The following is an 18,510-nucleotide window of genomic DNA, read 5'->3' as shown; positions in this document are numbered from 1 at the left end:
ACACACACAGACACACACACACACACACACAGACACACACACACACACACACACACACACATACACACACACACACACACAGACATACACACACATACACACAGACACACACATACACACAGACACACACATACACACACACACACACAGTGATATGAAAAAGTTTAGGCAAGAAAGGAAGGAAGGAAGGAAAGGAGGAACAGTCAAAACAGACGGGGTCATTTCACTACTGAAATATTACTGTGTCCATCAGTTATTTGATAGATCAAAATGAAATTGCTGATCCGAACACCCAATTATTTATAAATGAAAATCATGGAAATTGTCAGGGGTGAGAGACTGCTGCAGGCCGACAGGTAAACAAACACATGAGGAGTAAAAGTACTGCAGTATTATGAGTGATGTAGTATGCAGTATTACAGTAAAAGTACTGCAGTATTATAGTGATGTAGTATGCAGTATTACAGTAAAAGTACTGCAGTATTATAGTGATGTAGTATGCAGTATTACAGTAAAAGTACTGCAGTATTATGAGTGATGTAGTATGCAGTATTACAGTAAAAGTACTGCAGTATTATGAGTGATGTAGTATGCAGTATTACAGTAAAAGTACTGCAGTATTATAGTGATGTAGTATGCAGTATTACAGTAAAAGTACTGCAGTATTATAGTGATGTAGTATGCAGTATTACAGTAAAAGTACTGCAGTATTATGAGTGATGTAGTATGCAGTATTACAGTAAAAGTACTGCAGTATTATAGTGATGTAGTATGCAGTATTACAGTAAAAGTACTGCAGTATTATAGTGATGTAGTATGCAGTATTACAGTAAAAGTACTGCAGTATTATGAGTGATGTAGTATGCAGTATTACAGTAAAAGTACTGCAGTATTATGAGTGATGTAGTATGCAGTATTACAGTAAAAGTACTGCAGTATTATAGTGATGTAGTATGCAGTATTACAGTAAAAGTACTGCAGTATTATGAGTGATGTAGTATGCAGTATTACAGTAAAAGTACTGCAGTATTATAGTGATGTAGTATGCAGTATTACAGTAAAAGTACTGCAGTATTATGAGTGATGTAGTATGCAGTATTACAGTAAAAGTACTGCAGTATTATAGTGATGTAGTATGCAGTATTACAGTAAAAGTACTGCAGTATTATGAGTGATGTAGTATGCAGTATTACAGTAAAAGTACTGCAGTATTATAGTGATGTAGTATGCAGTATTACAGTAAAAGTACTGCAGTATTATGAGTGATGTAGTATGCAGTATTACAGTAAAAGTACTGCAGTATTATAGTGATGTAGTATGCAGTATTACAGTAAAAGTACTGCAGTATTATAGTGATGTAGTATGCAGTATTACAGTAAAAGTACTGCAGTATTATAGTGATGTAGTATGCAGTATTACAGTAAAAGTACTGCAGTATTATGAGTGATGTAGTATGCAGTATTACAGTAAAAGTACTGCAGTATTATGAGTGATGTAGTATGCAGTATTACAGTAAAAGTACTGCAGTATTATAGTGATGTAGTATGCAGTATTACAGTAAAAGTACTGCAGTATTATGAGTGATGTAGTATGCAGTATTACAGTAAAAGTACTGCAGTATTATAGTGATGTAGTATGCAGTATTACAGTAAAAGTACTGCAGTATTATAGTGATGTAGTATGCAGTATTACAGTAAAAGTACTGCAGTATTATGAGTGATGTAGTATGCAGTATTACAGTAAAAGTACTGCAGTATTATAGTGATGTAGTATGCAGTATTACAGTAAAAGTACTGCAGTATTATAGTGATGTAGTATGCAGTATTACAGTAAAAGTACTGCAGTATTATGAGTGATGTAGTATGCAGTATTACAGTAAAAGTACTGCAGTATTATAGTGATGTAGTATGCAGTATTACAGTAAAAGTACTGCAGTATTATGAGTGATGTAGTATGCAGTATTACAGTAAAAGTACTGCAGTATTATAGTGATGTAGTATGCAGTATTACAGTAAAAGTACTGCAGTATTATAGTGATGTAGTATGCAGTATTACAGTAAAAGTACTGCAGTATTATAGTGATGTAGTATGCAGTATTACAGTAAAAGTACTGCAGTATTATGAGTGATGTAGTATGCAGTATTACAGTAAAAGTACTGCAGTATTATGAGTGATGTAGTATGCAGTATTACAGTAAAAGTACTGCAGTATTATAGTGATGTAGTATGCAGTATTACAGTAAAAGTACTGCAGTATTATAGTGATGTAGTATGCAGTATTACAGTAAAAGTACTGCAGTATTATAGTGATGTAGTATGCAGTATTACAGTAAAAGTACTGCAGTATTATAGTGATGTAGTATGCAGTATTACAGTAAAAGTACTGCAGTATTATAGTGATGTAGTATGCAGTATTACAGTAAAGTACTGCAGTATTATGGTGATGTAGTATGCAGTATTACAGTAAAGTACTGCAGTATTATAGTGATGTAGTATGCAGTATTACAGTAAAAGTACTGCAGTATTATAGTGATGTAGTATGCAGTATTACAGTAAAAGTACTGCAGTATTATAGTGATGTAGTATGCAGTATTACAGTAAAAGTACTGCAGTATTATAGTGATGTAGTATGCAGTATTACAGTAAAGTACTGCAGTATTATGAGCGATGTAGTATGCAGTATTACAGTAAAAGTACTGCAGTATTATGAGTGATGTAGTATGCAGTATTACAGTAAAAGTACTGCAGTATTATAGTGATGTAGTATGCAGTATTACAGTAAAAGTACTGCAGTATTATAGTGATGTAGTATGCAGTATTACAGTAAAGTACTGCAGTATTATAGTGATGTAGTATGCAGTATTACAGTAAAGTACTGCAGTATTATAGTGATGTAGTATGCAGTATTACAGTAAAAGTACTGCAGTATTATAGTGATGTAGTATGCAGTATTACAGTAAAAGTACTGCAGTATTATAGTGATGTAGTATGCAGTATTACAGTAAAAGTACTGCAGTATTATAGTGATGTAGTATGCAGTATTACAGTAAAAGTACTGCAGTATTATGAGTGATGTAGTATGCAGTATTACAGTAAAAGTACTGCAGTATTATAGTGATGTAGTATGCAGTATTACAGTAAAAGTACTGCAGTATTATAGTGATGTAGTATGCAGTATTACAGTAAAAGTATTGCAGTATTATAGTGATGTAGTATGCAGTATTACAGTAAAAGTACTGCAGTATTATTATGTGAACTTTGTGGTGTTTCAGGAGGAAAACTGTCTCTAATAAATTCTCATTGTAGTTTCACATTTTCTTCACAAGCTTTGAATGAGAAGAAAACACTTTGATCACTGTTGATAAAAATCATGTTTATTGATTATTGAAGCTTCAGATTGTTCACACATCCAATCAGTAAAGTGTGATCAATGATTTCATGTTCAGATTGACTTCATCCACACAGTCAGTTAGTTTAACCCAGAATGTCAGCTATGTACAAGAACATCATTAATGATTATTATCATGATCATTACAGTTTGATTGAACATTTCTTTATGAATTTACAAAGTGATGAGAACAAAATATCTGTGATGAAGGAAGTTCTGCTGATTTCTCTGTTTAAGAAACAACAGACACAAATACATCAATACAAACATGAAACTAACATTTAGAACAAAGAGAAGTTAAAAACATGGTGATGAGCAGTGAGAGCCTCCATGGAGAAAAACACACAGGAAAAAGTCACATTTAAAGAAACTGATAATATCAATGAAACAAATGAAAAGTAAAAAAAACAAAAAGTCTGATTGACAGCTGATCTGAATGACTTCTCTCTACTTTAGTTTACACAACTCAGCTGTGGATCCAAAACCAAAGACTTCATAAACCCTAAGTCCAGCATAGAGAGGCTGAGTGAATGTGGTCTGGACTCTGTGGAGGAGAGTCATGGTTTCAGAGACGCTGTAGAAGGACAGAATACCTGCTCTGTGATCCAGGTACACTCCGACTCTGGAGGAATCAGGACCTGAGACGGGAGTTTGAATGTTGTTGAAGCAAAATTCATAACCGTTAAAGAAATAACATAAAGACCAAGATTTGTCATTACGTCCAAATAGAGATTCATCTCCTGCTCTGCTGATATTCTTGTATGCGACTGTTACATAAACTCCCCATCCTATCCACTCCACCTCCCAGTAACAACGTCCAGTCAGACTCTCTCTACTCAGGACCTGAGTATCATCAGTGAATCTGTCTGTGTGACTAGAATAAGACTGTTGTTGTTTCGTCCATTTTACTTTTCTGTTCCCTTCAGATAATAACAGATTTTTGTTTGCTGTGTTTGGATCCAGAGTGATTTCACGTGAATATTTTAAGAACTCAGCTCTGGTCTTGGGTTCTGGTTCTGACAGTAAAACCACTTCAGTCTGTCTCAGTGAGATGTTTGTCCATTTGTCCCTCAGGATGTCCTGTAGTTTATCTCTGAGCTCTGACACAGCTGCTGTCACATCCTCAAAGTCTCTCAGAGGACGGATATTGATGCTGGATGAGTCTGTAGGTTCACTGAGTTGTGACACTGAGGGGTAGTTGTGTAGAAACTGGTTGTGATCCTCTGTGTGTGAGAGCTGCTTCAGTTCAGCGTCTTTCCTCTTCAGCTCAGTGATCTCCTGCTGCAGCTTCTCCTGAAGCTCTTTGACTCGACTCACTTCAGTTTCCTGCTGGGATCTGATCTGCTGCTCAACATCAGAGCTTCTTTTCTGGAGGAGACGGATCAGCTGAGTGAAGATCTTCTCACTGTCCTCCACTGCTTTATCAGCAGAGAGACTAACGGCCTCCACCTCCTGTTGAAGCAGCTTCACATCTTTCTCTCTGTCCTGGATTCTCTGCTGGATGTTTAGTCGACTCACCTCGAGCTCTCTCTGCCTCTCAGTCCTTTCTGCTGCAGCTGGGACTGTGTCGTGGCCTTTATGATCCTCCATAGTGCACAGATAACAGATACACTTCTTATCTGTACGGCAGAATATCTTCATCACCTCATCATGACGAGAGCAGATGTTCTCCTGGAGCTTCTCTGAGGGCTCCACCAGCTTGTGTTTCTTTAATTTGGTTGATTCAAAGTGAGGCTGGAGGTGATTCTCACAGTAAGAGATCAGACACGTCAGACAGGACTTGAAGGCTTTCAGCTTCCTCCCAGTGCAGACATCACAGGCCACATCTTCAGGTCCAGCATAGCAGTGATCAGCAGGAGCAGCTTGGAGTCCAGTCTTCTTCAGCTGCTCCACTAAAGCTGCTAACAGGGTGTTTTTCTTCAGGACAGGCCTCGGTGTGAAGGCCTCTCTGCACTGAGGGCAGCTGTAGATCTTCCTCTGATCCTCTCCATCCCAGAATCCTTTAATACAGCTCATACAGTAGCTGTGTCCACAGGAAGTAGTCACCGGATCCTTCAGTAGATCCAGACAGATCACACAAGAAAAGGTTTCTCGGTCCAGCTGATCTTTCTGCGCCATTTCAGCTCTCAGAGACAACGACTGACTGAGCTTCACTTCCTGTTACTAAACTTCCGTGTTTCTGCTGAATGCAGCCTGACAGCTCTGTGCTGCGTCACATGTTGGTTACACCCATCTACAAACTGTAGCTCTGAGGGGAGGGAACAATGAAATCTGATCCCAGAGTGGAGCTTTTTGTGTTTAAAGAACAGGGACGGTTATCAGGACAGTAAAGTACAAGTACCTCAAACTGCACTGCAGTAAAGTACAAGTACCTCAAACTGTACTGCAGTAAAGTACAAGTACCTCAAACTGTACTACAGTAAAGTACAAGTACCTCAAACTGTACTACAGTAAAGTACAAGTACCTCAAACTGTACTACAGTAAAGTACAAGTACCTCAAACTGCACTGCAGTAAAGTACAAGTACCTCAAACTGTACTGCAGTAAAGTACAAGTACCTCAAACTGTACTGCAGTAAAGTACAAGTACCTCAAACTGTACTGCAGTAAAGTACAAGTACCTCAAACTGTACTGCAGTAAAGTACAAGTACCTCAAACTGTACTGCAGTAAAGTACAAGTACCTCAAACTGTACTACAGTAAAGTACAAGTACCTCTAACTGTACTACAGTAAAGTACAAGTACCTCAAACTGTATTGGAGTACAGCATTGCAGTAAATGTACTTAGTTAACTTCCATAGTTGTTATCATTCAGTGAATAACACTCTTGTCTCGTTTGTAGTTGTTGTTGGTTTCTGGACTCAGAGCGGAGTGAGACATCTGTCCTGTATTTACTATCTCTGCTCCGGAGCGGAAACCGGAAGTGCGTGTGTTTGTTTTGTTGTCAGCAACAGTTGCTATCAGACTTTTACTTTTCTTATTTTAACCCTTTTAATGTTTCTGTCTCCTCTCTAATGATCCTCGGAGGCTGGTTAACGTATCACAGCCTCGGTTAACGGCACTAACAGCCGTTATTACCGGCGTTTAACCGTCCGGTGGCTGTTGGTCGTTAATGAGCCGCAGCGGGAAGTTTGAAAGCAGCTAGCTGAGGTTAGCATGGATGCTAACGCTGAGAACAAGTTAAAGTTTATATAATAAATAATAAATTAACTTCCGTCATGCTGCAGGATTCCTCCTCCTGCAGCTCGGACACCGGGGACGTGTTAGTCCGCTCTACCGGACCTCTGGGACCGGCGTCAGTCCGGATCACCGTCCAGAAGCTCCGGGACGAGGCTCCTCTCACCGGGAAGAAGCTCCGGGACGAGGCTCCTGTCACCGGGAAGAAGCTCCGGGACGAGGCTCCTGTCACCGGGAAGAAGCTCCGGGACGAGGCTCCTGTCACCGGGAAGAAGCTCCGGGACGAGGCTCCTGTCACCGGGAAGAAGTTCCGGGACGAGGCTCCTGTCACCGGGAAGAAGCTCCGGGACGAGGCTCCTCTCACCGGGAAGAAGCTCCGGGACGAGGCTCCTCTCACCGGGAAGAAGCTCCGGGACGAGGCTCCTCTCACCGGGAAGAAGCTCCGGGACGAGGCTCCTCTCACCGGGAAGAAGCTCCGGGACGAGGCTCCTCTCACCGGGAAGAAGCTCCGGGACGAGGCTCCTCTCACCGGGAAGAAGCTCCGGGACGAGGCTCCTCTCACCGGGAAGATGCTCCGACACAAGCCGGGCATCACGGCTCCTCTGCGGGCATCTGCGGACTCTCAGCCCGGTAGAAGCTCCGGTAGGTTTGATCAGTGATTATTATTTATTTATTTTAAATTTTAGTTATTTATTATTTATATTGGTGATTATTAGTGTTTATTATTATTTATTATCATTATATCTTTATGAGGACCAGTGTGTGTGTGTTCTTGTTCATCTAGCTTTATGAGGACCAGTGTGTGTGTGTGTTCTTGTTCATCTAGCTTTATGAGGACCAGTGTGTGTGTGTTCTTGTTCATCTAGCTTTATGAGGACCAGTGTGTGTGTGTGTTCTTGTTCCTCTATCTTTATGAGGACCAGTGTGTGTGTGTGTGTGTGTGTGTGTGTTCTTGTTCCTCTATCTTTATGAGGACCAGTGTGTGTGTGTGTCCATGTCCCTCTATCTTTATGAGGACCAGTGTGTGAGTGTGTGTGTGTGTTCTTGTTCCTCTATCTTTATGATGACCAGTGTGAGGGGTCAGACTTGTTTTTAGGGTTCATGTTAGTGATGAAGGTTTAGTCTCCAGGTGAGAGGCTGTGAGGAACACACACATGAACCCTGGCCTCCTCTGACAACTGAACTTTTTAATGTACTGTGTGACATCAGTATTTTAAGTATAATATTACTTTTAGCTCAACTGTGTGATATGAATATCAGACTCAGGTTTATTATAATTCTGATAACACCAATATTACTCTTGTTCATAATGTTACTAATGAAGGAATATCTTCTGTTAACAAACGTGTGTGTGTGTGTGTGTGTGTGTGTGTGTGTCTCTGTATGTGTCTCTGTGTGTGTGTGTGTGTGTGTGTGTGTCTGTGTGTGTGTCTCTGTATGTGTCTCTGTATGTGTCTCTGTATGTGTCTCTGTGTGTGTCTCTCTGTGTGTGTGTGTGTGTGTGTGTGTGTATGTGTCTCTGTATGTGTCTCTGTGTATGTGTGTGTGTGTGTGTGTGTGTGTGTGTGTGTGTGTGTGTGTGTGTGTGTGTGTTCAGCAGTTTTGTGTGCAGACAGACGACCGCTGAGGAAACCTGGACCGACCAAAGAGAACAGAGAGCCGACAGCAGCAGTGAGTCTTCTAATGTTTCCTGATCTCCATGGTTACCAGAGTAAATGTAATATTTAGAACAATAGTATTCCATTACCTTTATTTAATATAAAGTTATAATGTAAGATCATGCCAAACTAGTTGATATGGTGTTTTATTGACTATTTACTGTTTTTAAGCAAGTTGAATTATTTGGTTCAAAGTTTTTATGGTTACACCACTTAGACATTTTTACCATAATCCTCTAATATATTCTCTCTAAATGGATTAAAAGCAGAAATTTGATGCTGGGTCCACAAAAAAAGAATGTGTGCAAGTTATTCATACATTTATTTTCACATTTTAACCCTTTAAATTTAAACTAAACATCATTGACCCATTAATGGATTAACCTTTGTGTCGTCTTCCCCCGTCTGTCCTTCCTCCTTTCCTTCCTTCCTTCCTTCCTTCCTTCCTTCCTTCCTTCCTTCCTCCCTCCCTCCTACCTTCCTTCCTTCCTTCCTCCCTCCCTCCTACCTTCCTTCCTTCCTTCCACCTTCCCTCCTTCCTCCTTCCCTTCCTTCCTCCTTCCCTTCCTTCCTTCTTCTTTCCTCCCTCCCTCCTACTTTCCTACTTTCCTTCCTTCCATCCTTCCTTCCTCCCTCCCTCCTACCTTCCTTCATCCCTCCCTCCCTCCCTCCCTCCTTCCTTTACTTCCTTCTTCCTTCCTCCCTCCTTTCCATCCTTACTTCCTCCCTTCTTCCTCCCTCCCTTCTTCCTCCCGTCCTTCTTTCCTTTCCTCCTTCCTTTCCTCCCTTCCTTCTTCCTCCCTTCCTTCTTTCCTTTCATCCTTCCTTTCCTTCCTTCCTTCCTTCCTTCCTTCCTTCCTTCCTTCCTTCCTTCCTTCCTCCCTCCCTCCTACCTTCCTTCATCCCTCCCTCCCTCCCTCCCTCCTTTACTTCCTTCTTCCTTCCTCCCTCCTTTCCATCCTTACTTCCTCCCTTCTTCCTCCCTCCCTTCTTCCTCCCGTCCTTCTTTCCTTTCCTCCTTCCTTTCCTCCCTTCCTTCTTCCTCCCTTCCTTCTTTCCTTTCATCCTTCCTTTCCTTCCTTCCTTCCTCCCTCCCTTCCTTCCTTCCTTCTTCTTCCCTTCCTTCCTTGACTCGAGGACAACAGGAGGATTAAAAGCAGAAATTTGATGCTGGGTCCACAAAAAAAGAATGTGTGAAGTTATTCATACGTTTAATTTATCATTTTAACCCTTTAAATTTAAATAAACCACATGGACACTACTATAAACATCACTGACTCTTTGAACTGTCAGTAGATCAGTTTGTTGGATCCAAACATGAAAATCAGCAGAATGATAAAACTTTAGTTAAAATAGTGAATTTGATCCAAACATCATTTAAAGTCTTTAAATGTTCTTCCAGCAGCTTCCGGCGGCCGAGTCGAGTCCAGACAGGAAGTTCTCTGCTGGGACAGGAAGTGATCAGCCGCCTGGTGAGAGAAACAGCTTTTAATCAATCAGCCAATAAATCGATCAGTGATCAATAATCAGTCAGGACAAACAATCACTGCTGAGGAAGATGTTTAATACTCTGTGATCTGATAGATAGAAGGAAGGAAAAACAAGGGAGGGAGGAAGGAAGGAAGGAAGGAAGGAAGGAAAAAGAAACAAGGGAGGGAGGAAGGAAAGGAAGGGAGGAAGGTAGGGAGGAAGGAAGGAAGGAAGGAAGGAAGGAAGGAAGGAAGGAAGGAAGGAAAAAGAAACAAGGGAGGGAGGAAGGAAAGGAAGGGAGGAAGGTAGGGAGGAAGGAAGGAAGGAAGGAAAAATAAACAAGGGAGGGAGGAAGGAAAGGAAGGAAAGGAAGGAAGGAAGGAAGGAAGGAAGGAAAAAGAAACAAGGGAGGGAGGAAGGAAAGGAAGGGAGGAAGGTAGGGAGGAAGGAAGGAAGGAAGGAAAAAGAAACAAGGGAGGGAGGAAGGAAAGGAAGGTAGGGAGGAAGGAAAGGAAGGGAGGAAGGTAGGGAGGAAGGAAGGAAGGAAGGAAAAAGAAACAAGGGAGGGAGGAAGGAAAGGAAGGTAGGGAGGAAAGAAAAGAAGGAAGGAAGGAAGGACAAATGGAAGGAAGGAAGGAAGGAAAAAGAAACAAGGGAGGAAGGAAAGAAGGACAAATGGAAAGAAGGATGGAAGGGAGGGAGGAATGAAAGGAAGGGAGAAAGGAAAAGAGGAAGGAAAAAGAAACAAGGGAGGGAGGACAAATGGAAGGAAGGATGGAAGGGAGGAAAGAAAAGAAGGAAAGAAAAGAAGGAGGAAGGAAGGAAGGAAGGAAGGAAGGAAGGAAGGAAAAAGAAACAAGGAGGAAGGAAAAAAGGAAAGAAAGAAGGGAGGAAGGAAGGAAGGAAAGAAGGAAAGCAAGGAAGGAAAAAGAAACAAGGGAGGAAGGAAAGAAAAGAAGGATGGAAGGAAGGAAATAGGAAAGAAAGAAGGAAAGGAAGGAAGGAAAAAGAAACAAGGGAGGGAGGGAAGAAGGGAGGAAGGAAGGAAGGAAGGAAAGAAGGAAGGAAAAGAAGAAAGGAAAGTGGGCCGGATTGGACTCCTCTGTAGGCCGGTTCTGGCCCGCGAGCCTCATGTTTGACGTCTCTGATATAAAATGAAACAGTTTGTTTTATATTTGGATTCATGTTTAATGCGACTGACTCTGATGACATCATCGCAGGTCACGACCTCCTGACCTCACGCTTCACCGCCGGAGGTCGAGGCGTCGTATTGGCGGCTCTGAAACAGCGGTGAGGAAACACACACACATTTAAATAAGAATCATCTAAACTTCACTTATTAATCACGTCCATAAATCATTCACACAATCAGCCTGATGTTAAACTTCTCCGACGTCACAATCACCAAATTATCTGAATAAAGTTAATTTAACGTCCCGATAGTTGCCATCAGACACTCACCTGCTGCTCTGTGCTCAGGTCTCACAGCGCCCCCCGCAGGAGGGAGGTCAAAGTGCAGCTGCTGGAGCCAGGGCCGACCACGACCGGCTCCCAGCATGCACCTGGTCTGAGGGCCGGCTCCCAGCATGCACCTGGTCTGATGGCCGGCTCCCAGGATGCACCTGGTCTGAGGGCCGGCTCCCAGGATGCACCTGGTCTGAGGGCCGGCTCCCAGCATGCACCTGGTCTGAGGGCCGGCTCCCAGGATGCAGTGGGTGTCCAGGCGGAGGCTGAGCGGTCCTCTGGTCGCCGTGGAGACGCCACCGATGCAGCAGCTGCAGCAGCCGCGGCCGTAGCTGCAGCCGCTCCTCTCATCAAGGTGAACCTGTGAAAATAACTTTACCTTCATTAACTGAGGCAGTCTGAGCGGTCAGGAGACGCTTTATGACGGACTGATGAGAATTAACTTATTAAACATAACTCTTAACTGAAAAACTATAATTTAATAACTGTGTTGTGTTGGGGAAGATGCAGCTCTGATGAGGATGAGTGTAGATATGAACACAGTCAGGAATCACCGGCTGAATAAACTCAGGCTTCATTACAACTTAAATATTTATTCAGGCTGTTCACACACGAACCCAACACTGTGACATCAGTGCGTCAGTGAGTCTGAGATATAAATTGATTAATGCATCTTAGATATATCGATAAATACAGAATGATAAATAATCTGATATCTGCAGGACGATATAGCTGTGTCTTCTTTGTATTTCTGCAAGATCATGTGAGTATGAGAGGTCTTTATAGTCTGTACATCAACACCTGCTGTGTGTGTGTGTGTGTGTGTGTGTGTGTGTGTGTGTGTGTGTGTGTGTGTGTGTGTGTGTGTGTGTGTGTGTGTGTGTAGGCTCAGTCAGACATGGAGGCTCGAGTGTCACAGCTGGCAGACGGCGTTGAGAGACTGCTGCAGGCCGACAGGTAAACAAACACATGAGGAGTGGAAGAAGTACAAAGATACTTCAGTAAAAGTACTGCAGTATTATAGTGATGTAGTATGCAGTATTACAGTAAAAGTACTGCAGTATTATAGTGATGTAGTATGCAGTATTACAGTAAAGTACTGCAGTATTATAGTGATGTAGTATGCAGTATTACAGTAAAAGTACTGCAGTATTATAGTGATGTAGTATGCAGTATTACAGTAAAAGTACTGCAGTATTATGAGTGATGTAGTATGCAGTATTACAGTAAAAGTACTGCAGTATTATGAGTGATGTAGTATGCAGTATTACAGTAAAGTACTGCAGTATTATGATGATGTAGTATGCAGTATTACAGTTAAAGTACTGCAGTATTATAGTGATGTAGTTAAAGTATTACAGTTAAAGTACTGCAGTATTATTATGTGAACTTTGTGGTGTTTCAGGAGGAAAACTGTCTCTAATAAATTCTCATTGTAGTTTCACATTTTCTTCACAAGCTTTGAATGAGAAGAAAACACTTTGATCACTGTTGATAAAAATCATCTTTATTGATTATTGAAGCTTCAGATTGTTCACACATCCAATCAGTAAAGTGTGATCAATGATTTCATGTTCAGATTGACTTCATCCACACAGTCAGTTAGTTTAACCCAGAATGTCAGCTATGTACAAGAACATCATTAATGATTATTATCATGATCATTACAGTTTGATTGAACATTTCTTTATTTACAAAGTGATGAGAACAAAATATCTGTGATGAAGGAAGTTCTGCAGTTTTCTCTGTTTAAGAAACAACAGACACAAATACATCAATACAAACATGAAACTAACATTTAGAACAAAGACAAGTTAAAAACATGGTGATGAGCAGTGAGAGCCTCCATGGATAAAAACACACAGGAAAAAGTCACATTTAAAGAAACTGATAATATCAACAACACATACATAAAGTTAATGAAGGGCTGAATATCACTATTAACAAGTCAGCTGATCTCTGAGCAGCTCAGAAACATGAAGACAAAAACATGAAGAATTACAACATCTGACACATGAAGTCTGAAAGGACTTCTGTCTATTTCACTTCACACAACTCAGCTGTGTCTCCATCATAAACACAAAGTCCAGCATAGAGAGGCTGAGTGAATGTGGTCTGGACTCTGTGGAGGAGAGTCATGGTTTTAGAGACGCTGTAGAAGGACAGAATACCTGCTCTGTGATCCAGGTACACTCCGAATCTGGAGGAACGAGGACCTGAGACGGGAGTTTTAATGTTGTTGAAGCAAAATTCACAACTGTCAGTGAAACAACGTAAAGACCAAGATTTGTCATTACGTCCAAATAGAGATTCATCTCCTGCTCTGCTGATATTCTTGTATGCGACTGTTACATCAACTCCTCCTCTCCACTCCACCTCCCAGTAACAACGTCCAGTCAGACTCTCTCTACTCAGGACCTGAAACTCATCAGTGAATCTGTCTGTGTGACTAGAATAAGACTGTGGTTGGTCCGTCCATTCTACTTTTCTGTTCCCTTTAGATAATAACAGATTTTTGTTTGCTGTGTTTGGATCCAGAGTGATTTCACATGAATATTTTAAGAACTCAGCTCTGGTCTTGGGTTCTGGTTCTGGTTCTGATAGTAAAACCTTCACTTCAGTCACTGTCAGTGAGATGTTTGTCCATTTGTCCCTCAGGATGTCCTGTAGTTTATCTCTGAGCTCTGACACAGCTGCTGTCACATCCTCAAAGTATCTCAGAGGACAGATATTGATGCTGGATGAGTCTGTAGCTTCACTGAGTTGTGACACTGAGGGGTAGTTGTGTAGAAACTGGTTGTGATCCTCTGTGTGTGAGAGCTGCTTCAGTTCAGCGTCTTTCCTCTTCAGCTCAGTGATCTCCTTCTGCAGCTTCTCCTGAAGCTCTTTGACTCGACTCACTTCAGTTTCCTGCTGGGATCTGATCTGCTGCTTCACATCAGAGCTTCTTTTCTGGAGGAGACGGATCAGCTGAGTGAAGATCTTCTCACTGTCCTCCACTGCTTTATCAGCAGAGCGACTGACGGCCTCCACCTCCTGTTGAAGCAGCTTCACATCTTTCTCTCTGTGCTGGATTCTCTGCTGGATGTTTAGTCGACTCACCTCGAGCTCTCTCTGCCTCTCAGTCCTTTCTGCTGCAGCTGGGACTGTGTCGTGGCCTTTATGATCATCCATAGTGCACAGATAACAGATACTCTTCTTATCTGTACGGCAGAATATCTTCATCACCTCATCATGACGAGAGCAGATGTTCTCCTGGAGCTTCTCCGAGGGCTCCACCAGCTTGTGTTTCTTTAATTTGGTTGATTCAAAGTGAGGCTGGAGGTGATTCTCACAGTAAGAGGCTGAACACGTCAGACAGGACTTGAAGGCTTTCCTCTTCCTCCCAGTGCAGACATCACAGGCCACATCTTCAGGTCCAGCATAGCAGTGATCAGCAGGAGCAGCTTGGAGTCCAGTCTTCTTCAGCTGCTCCACTAAAGCTGCTAACATGGTGTTTTTCTTCAGGACAGGCCTCGGTGTGAAGGCCTCTCTGCACTGAGGGCAGCTGTAGATCCTCATCTGATCCTCTCCATCCCAGAATCCTTTAATACAGCTCATACAGTAGCTGTGTCCACAGGAAGTAGTAACCGGATCCTTCAGTAGATCCAGACAGATCACACAAGAGAAGGTTTCTCGGTCCAGCTGATCTTTCTGCGCCATTTCAGCTCTCAGAGGCAACGACTGTCTGAGCTTCACTTCCTGATAAATGAAACAAGTTTTATCTGATCTGAACACGTCATTCTGCTGAATGCAGCCTGACAGGTCTGAGCTGCGTCACATGTTGGTTACACCCATCTACAAACTGTAGACCTGAGAGGAGGAAACAATGAAATCTGATCCCAGAGTGGAGCTTGTTGTGTTTAAAGAACAGGGACGGTTATCAGGACGAGGAGCCGCACTGTGGATTCAAACTGTGTTTCTTCATTTACAGTGAAGTCTCAGTTAAAAGCTGCTCAACATTTAAACAGTTTGAACATATTTAGCTGTAAAGTACTCTGTCATGATGGAGTTAAGTGAAGCCTTGATATTTCTCAATCTCCTTAAAATCAGATTAGTTTCTATTCATTGATTAAAACACATTTGACTGACAACAGGGAGTCATTACAGTAAAGTGTGATGAAACTGGAGTTATAGTGACAGTAATCCAACAGCACACCCTGCTGACTGTATGTGGGTTTGAGCCTGAAACCTACATATAATAATAGTAATAGTCATTTCATTCACAAAACACCCTTTAAAAACAGAGTTTGAAAAGTGGTTTGACAGACAAAGCAAAGACATACAACACAGAAAGCAGTCATGAGGCCAACATTAACAACATGAAAGTAGAAGACACTACAACACAATAAAAGAGGTGATAAAAAAGATTAGAAGAGAAAAAGACAAATTTAAGAGATTTAAAATAAGTTTCAGATTCTGTGAGCTTCATTTCCCCAGGCAGGTCGTTCCACAGCCGAGGGGTCCAGATAGAGAGTAAACTGTGTGTTGGTTGATCGGCAAAGATGAATCAAATCAGGAGTTCTGTCTTTATTCATGTTTTAATACGAGCTCGGTTCAGGTCTGCATTCTGTTGGACACTGACAAAGATTCGCTCCAGAGAGGGTCCGATATCGTCGGTACACCTTTTGAGCAGAATGCGATTTCCTTTTTGTGGCACCTCAAGCTATTCCAGTTTATTATCAATCATTCTTGACATGTTTCTTCAGACTTAACAGCGTCATGCTAAGGACACAGCATGACTACGAAAATACATACTAGCAAGATTTCAACCTCGACTTTGGAAAAGCCAGAATAGCCCAAACCTGAGGATCTCAAGCCCAATTTCCACTGGGTCCGTCAGCGGCACGTTACAGCTGCGCCGCGGTCACGGGAGCTGATGGGTACCACTATAATCAATGAGAGTATTTCCACAGGGAGCGTCTCAGCAACGTCTCAGCAACGTCCCAGCAGCGGCTCTCCGCGCCGCAGCGCTATCAATCCGCAGCATTTCTATTTTTCACGGACACGTTTTCTAACTCGCGACAAGCTCAACAGAGCAGATTCCACCAGACAGGAAGTCAGACACAGAATCGGCATAATAAAACTCCCGTCCCCTTTCAAAATAAAACACAATGCGCAGATCACAACCTCACATCCACATTACGTCATAACCGGTGGCCCCAGGTCAGCAGTCAATCGATCAGAGGGTCTCGGAGAATTGGTCCGAGAAGCAAAGAAACCAGTTGTTTGTTGTTGTTGACTTTATACACCCAGTTCGCGGGATCTCGCGATCTGGCGATTATCGCGTGATCTCGCGGGAATACTGCTGGCTCGCACGGCACCGCTCCGCTGCTGTAACGCTCCCGGTGTGAGTTGACGCTGGGCAGAGGACGGAGCTAAACTGTGGCGCAGCTGTAAGGTGCCGCTGACGGACCCGGTGGAAATCCAGGGTCATGCTGCAGGCCGGCTCATACGGGCTCAACATTTATGTTATATAACTTGGAGCTAGACCCAGACGAGCTTTAAAAGTGATCAGTAAAATAGTCGTCGGTGTGAGAGAGATTTTTATTTAATGCTGGAAAGGAGGGAGCATGAATGTTTTTCCAGGTCTGAGTGAGAGAGTGTTGGCTTGAGTCTGGAGGTGGTTGTTACTTGCAGGTAACAGGACTGGACAACTTTTTTTGATGTGTGGATTGAAACTTAAATCAGAATTTAACACGATTTTTAGCAGTGAGCTTCATGTTGGTGGGCAGGGGATCAAGACTGATCGTTTTTTTGGATTTGGGGGACTGAACAATATGATTTATTTTCATAGTTTATTCAGTTGAAGGAAGTTTTGTGCCGTCCAACAGTTGACATCACTGAGACAGTCTACAGCAGCAGCTGGGCTTCTTGGGTCACTGGGTCTCAGGGGAAGGTATATCTGTGTCATCTGCACATCAATGAAAATAAATGTTATGTCATTGGATGATTTGGCCAAGTGGAAGCATGTAGATGGAGAATAAAATCTTACCTAAAATGTAATCTTATGGTACACCACAGTAATGTGAGCTGTGGAAGAGGTGTAGTTTTTACCGATGGTGTCTGCAGAGGTTCTTTCTAAAAGGTCTGAATAAAACCAATCAAGTGCATTGTCCTAACCAACCTAGGTGTTAAGACGGTCAACTAAAACAGTGTGGTCTACTGTGTCAAAACCAGGCGGGGAGTTCCGGTCCTCTGCAATGAGGCCAACCAGGAAGTAACTTAAAACTGCATTCTATCAAAAGGCCACCAGGGGGCGACCGTTTTGGTGTCAAAAGGACTTCTGTCTCTATACAAGTCAATGGAGAATTCACCAACTTCTCACTTGATTTCTAACCTCAGTAAACGTTTTCAAAATGTGTTTATGGTCTCAATCGCTAGTTTAAAGCCTTCTTCAATGCAGTATGATGTTCATTTGGGACATTTTGGCCTCCCTGATTTTATATGTGACGATAAAGCAGGGTATGCATTAGGGCGTGGCTACGTGGTGATTGACAGGTTGATTGGTTCACAGGTTCAGGAGGGCGCCTCATGCTCCTCCTGATGCCCATATAAGTAGAATCCATGTTTTTATTTTTCCCAGCATGCACCTGAAATGTTCAAGATGGCGCTGCTCAGATCCGATACTATTGGCCTCCGAGCAGCAGTCCACAAACCAATGGGTGACGTCACGGATGTTACGTCCATTATATATACAGTCTATGGTTCTGAACACATTTAAAATCATTCATTAACATCTTCCTAAAGAACATGAATGAAGCAGCTGATGTTCATTTATTGATTAGTATGAATTGATGAATATACAAAGTGGATGAACTAACAGACATCACACTGAAGCCTTTTCATCCCATCAGTTCAGTGTTGAAGCTTTATTGATCATTGATTGATTGATTGATTGATTGATTGAATACAGTATTAATATGAAATGTTGTCATCAGGCAGGCTGACAGGGGGCGGAGCCTGAGCCAGCACACGCTGCAGCACCTGGAGACGCTGCACAGCCATCAGCTGCAGCTGCAGGTAAACTCACTCACATGTTCACCTGATGACATCACTCTGCTGTCTCACTGCTCATTGGCTCTCCTCGCCTCCAATCAGAGCCAGCTGCTGGAGTCAGCTCTCAGGATAGTCGCAGGCCACGCCCCCTCTGACCCCGCCATGACCTCTGACCTCACAGCGTCAGGTCAGCCAGCCTGTCTGCAGGTCACTCACCTGGATGCTGCAGGTACACACACACACATACACACACACACACAAACACAGTAACACACACACACAGGTGATGACTCGTGGTGACCACCAGGCGGCAGCAG

General features: G+C 42.5%; 3 protein-coding genes across 3 annotated transcripts in view; 2 read left to right on the top strand and 1 right to left on the bottom strand.

Annotated features, from left to right (window-relative positions):
- Nucleotides 1–3,429: 3,429 nt before the first annotated feature.
- LOC134001013 (tripartite motif-containing protein 16-like) lies at nt 3,430–5,563 on the bottom strand. Its single transcript, XM_062440547.1, has one exon. It carries the CDS (start codon nt 5,503–5,505, stop codon nt 3,835–3,837), a length of 1,671 nt encoding a protein of 556 aa, XP_062296531.1. The 5' UTR covers nt 5,506–5,563; the 3' UTR covers nt 3,430–3,834.
- A 4,048-nt stretch (nt 5,564–9,611) lies between these two features.
- On the top strand, nt 9,612–18,422 carry kiaa0586 (KIAA0586 ortholog; the record flags this gene model as incomplete). Its single annotated transcript, XM_062440774.1, is given in 6 exon segments — nt 9,612–9,693; nt 10,912–10,981; nt 11,171–11,510; nt 12,042–12,112; nt 18,136–18,217; nt 18,296–18,422. Coding segments are annotated over 6 exon segments (772 nt in total), but the record flags the coding sequence as incomplete, so codon positions are not given.
- Nucleotides 18,423–18,479: 57 nt separating this feature from the next.
- tbpl2 (TATA box binding protein like 2) overlaps nt 18,480–18,510 on the top strand; it is a 5,132-nt gene continuing 5,101 nt past the window's right edge. The window contains 1 exon segment of the mRNA XM_062440772.1: nt 18,480–18,489. Within this exon segment, the coding sequence (XP_062296756.1) occupies nt 18,480–18,489 (10 nt within the window).

The sequence above is a fragment of the Scomber scombrus genome, chromosome 19, assembly GCF_963691925.1.
Source record: "Scomber scombrus chromosome 19, fScoSco1.1, whole genome shotgun sequence".
Taxonomy (NCBI): Eukaryota; Metazoa; Chordata; class Actinopteri; order Scombriformes; family Scombridae; genus Scomber; species Scomber scombrus.
The sequence above is the reverse complement of the archived record's forward strand: the minus strand, read 5'-3'. Positions and strand labels throughout refer to the sequence as shown.